Source organism: Pteronotus mesoamericanus, unplaced genomic scaffold (genome assembly GCF_021234165.1).
Source record: "Pteronotus mesoamericanus isolate MK-2021 breed Mesoamerican mustached bat unplaced genomic scaffold, CSHL_Meso_final contig_24, whole genome shotgun sequence".
Lineage (NCBI taxonomy): Eukaryota > Metazoa > Chordata > Mammalia > Chiroptera > Mormoopidae > Pteronotus > Pteronotus mesoamericanus.
The window spans coordinates 26,898,642-26,902,119 of NW_026555100.1; the positions used below are offsets into that span (position 1 = coordinate 26,898,642).

Genomic DNA, 3,478 nt, shown 5'->3' on the forward strand with positions numbered 1-3,478 from the left:
TCAGTAATCACCTCCATGCTATTTAGCATGTGAAGAATTATTACTTCCTTCATGTTCTTTTTCTTTTTCTTAAGTATATTTTATTGATTATGCTATTACAGTTGTCCCATTTTTTCTCCATTTTATCCCCCTCTGCCCTGCACCCTCTCTCCCTCCAGCATTCCCTGCCTTAGTTCATGTCCATGGGTCATACATATAAGTTCTTTGGCTTCTCCATTGTCTGTACTGTTCTTAACATCCCCCTGTCTATTTTGTACCTACCAATTATGCTTCTAAATCCCTGTACCTTTTCTCCCATTCTCTCCCTTCCTGCTCCCAGTTGATAACCCTCCAAACGATCTCCATTTCTGCGATTCTATTCCTGTCCTAGTTATTTGTTTAGTTTGTTTTTGTTTTTTAGATTCAGTTGTTGATAGTTGTTTGTTGTCTTTTTGTTTTTTTGAGGGACTGGTTCTTTATTTTAAAAAGACAGTTGTCAATTTTCAGTATCAAAATAGTTGCACTGTTGGTTTCTCTTTCTCTCAATCGGCCCCCGATGAGACCATACCAAAGGAGAGTACATTTTAAGCCAGTAAGCTGCAGGATGCGCTCCTAACAGACCTCACAAAAACCTCACCAATAAGGGCAAACTGGGTAAGGAAAGAAACTTAAAGATCAGCACACTGCCAGCCCAGACTGTAGAGAGCTTTCGCAGCCAGATGGGGTGGCCAATGCGCCCAAACCCCAAAGAAGCAAAGTTTCAAAATAATATAAAATTTTAAAAGTTTTGTACATCAACTATTCAAGATTTCTCCAGCACTAACTGATACAAAGCATAATGAGATGGCACTTTTAGACAGCAGCTTCAGACCCAGAAAAGGGCAATGAGATGATTTCATATGGCTAAATCAGTGGCAAAAACATAATTTTCTTTCTTTCAAGGAGGCACGAGAGCAAATAACTAGTCACTTCAACATAAGAGACACATGATCCATTTTGTGAACCATTGAGAAGGGGGCAGAGATGGGACAAGGATTTGGTCTCAGAGAGGTATCACCATTTTAATTTGGTCACTTCTGATTAAAAAAAAAAAAAGTACCCAAAAATACCTTAAAGCTGAAACCTGAACATCGCTTTTTTTTTTTTTTTTTTTTGGCTAACTCCTCCTGGAATCCCCTTCCTGATTTGACTGGTACTCTGCACAAAGCAATGACCCCTATAGCGGGGTCTTTCTCTGGGCTCTGTTTGGTTCTCAATAAGGCAAGCCCATACTTCTTTCCCTCCTCTGTGGAGAAGGCAATATGGACTAAGCTGAAAAATTACCTTCTAAAAAGAAATGGATTAGACTGCTGCTTGAGAACTGTGGAATTATTTGGAATGTTTTACAAATGGTTGCTACAACAACAACAACAACAACAACAACAAAGGTAATTGCAAAATGTACACATCACAACATGCTTTTAAAGACATTTTGCATTGTGCTCACATTCCCTTAAATGTTGTTTCCCAAAGGTGTTCAGCCTCTAGCCCAACCAGAATCTCTGGGAGAACACTGGGTGGGAGTAGGGGGGTGGGGGAAGCAAAAGGAGAAAGCAGCCTTCCAGTTAAAGATCAGCCCTCAATTTAAATGTCAGCTTCTGGCCAGCTGGCCTGAGGCAGAGTCAGGGTCAGAGGGAGGAGCAGCTGCAGGGCAGGACTGAGGTGCTCTACATCTCATTCAGGTCAAGCAGAGTCTGGTCCAGCATCCTTTGTGTACAGAGATGTTCCTCTTTGTTGCATTTCAGTTTATCTTCCAAGTCATCAATTGTCTTTCCCAGCTTGGCTACCGATCTCTCAGCAAACTCGGCACGGGTCTCTGCTTCCTTGAGTTTATCAGTAAGAATCTTCATCTCTTCCTCATATTTGTCTTCTTTTTGAGAGTACTTTTCTTCAGCAGCACTCAGACACTTCAGGGTCTGGTCCATCAGTCTGATCTGCTCATCCATCTCTCGGCAACGGGACTCTGCCAGCTCAGCTCGTTCCTCTGTGCGTTCCAAATTGCCCTCAATAATCACCAATTTACGAGCCACCTCTTCATACTTCCTATCTGCCTCTTCTGCAATGTGCTTCGCTTCTTTGAGTTGGATTTCCTGGAGTTCCATCTTTTCTTCATCTTTTAAAGCTCTGTTTTCAATAACCTTCATACCTCTCTCACTTTCATCAGCAGCTTCCTCAGCTTCCTCCCGCTTTTTCAGGGCAGTGGCCAGGTGCTCCTGAGCACAGTCCAGCTCCTCTTCAACCAGCTGGATCCAATGGTTCAAGGAGGCCACCTCCGCCTCAGCCTGTTCCTGGCCTGCCTCTCTCCCTCCACTTCCCTCTGGAGGCGCTCGGCCCTCTTTTCTGCATCATTGGCCTGTTGCTGCAGGGCTTGGATCTTGCGTTTCACCGCCTCCATAGCGGTGATCGCGGCCATGGTGCCCACCCAGCTCCTGGTCCTGCTCAGCTGCCTGCCTCCTCCGCTCGCAGCTGCAGCCACTCACCCTCTGTCATTTTAATGTGTATAGTTTTGACCTTCATTTTCTTAAATAAGACCCTTTAACAGTTCATATAATAGGGGCTCAGTGATGATGAACTCCTTTAGCTTTACCTTGCCTAGGAAGCACTTTACCTGTCCTTCAATTCTAAGTGATAGTTTTGGGGGCTAGAGTAATCTTGGTTGTAGGTCCTTGCTTTTCATTGCTTTGTAAACTTCTTGCCAGACCCTTCTTGCTTGCAAAGTTTCTTTTGAGAAATCAGCTTATGGGGACTCATTTGTAAATAACTCTCTGCCTTTCTCTTGATGCTTTTAAGAGTCTCTCTTTCTCTTTCACCTTTGGCATTTTAATTATGATGTTTCTTGGACTCTATGTTTCCTGAACTTGTATGTCTATTTCCTTCACCAAATTGGGGACGGTCTCTTTCATTACTTTTTCAAATAATTTTTCAATTTCTTGCTCTTCCTCTTCTCCTTCTGTCATCCTTATGATTTAGATGCTGGCTTTTTAGGAGATGTCCCAGAGTCTTCTTAAACTCTCCTTTTTTAAAATCCTTATTTCTTCATTTTGTTCTGATATTTGCATATAATCTCTCTTCTGTATAGTAGCTTCTTTTCCTCTAGCTCTCATTATAGTTGAATTTTACATTCACATGAACACTTACTTGATTTATGTTGCTCTCTCCCTCTACAGTATAAATTCATTGAGAAAAGAAACTTCTTTCTTATCTTTACTGCAGTACCTGGTATACACTAGAGGCTTAATAAATGTCCACTGAATGGATGACAGAATGAATAAATGAGTGAAAGAATGAAGCCTTATCCAGAACTCTTGGAACATATGATATATTGAATACGCATTTCTTCCACAGATTCATTAAATATTAATTTATAAAATCTACTATTCAGACTTATATAAAATATTATGTATTTGTAGTATATGAGTATTTGAATATAGATAATGAGAATTCTTGGGTAACCTCTGTC

The 3,478-nt window shown here is 41.3% G+C and overlaps 1 protein-coding gene across 1 annotated transcript; it reads right to left on the reverse strand.

The window, feature by feature from the left end:
- Positions 1 to 1,537: 1,537 nt before the first annotated feature.
- Positions 1,538 to 2,431, reverse strand: LOC129069818 (tropomyosin alpha-3 chain-like). The gene is given in 2 exon segments (XM_054572464.1): positions 1,538 to 2,311; positions 2,314 to 2,431. Coding segments are annotated over 2 exon segments (744 nt in total). The 3' UTR covers positions 1,538 to 1,685.
- Between the last annotated feature and the right edge of the window lie 1,047 nt (positions 2,432 to 3,478).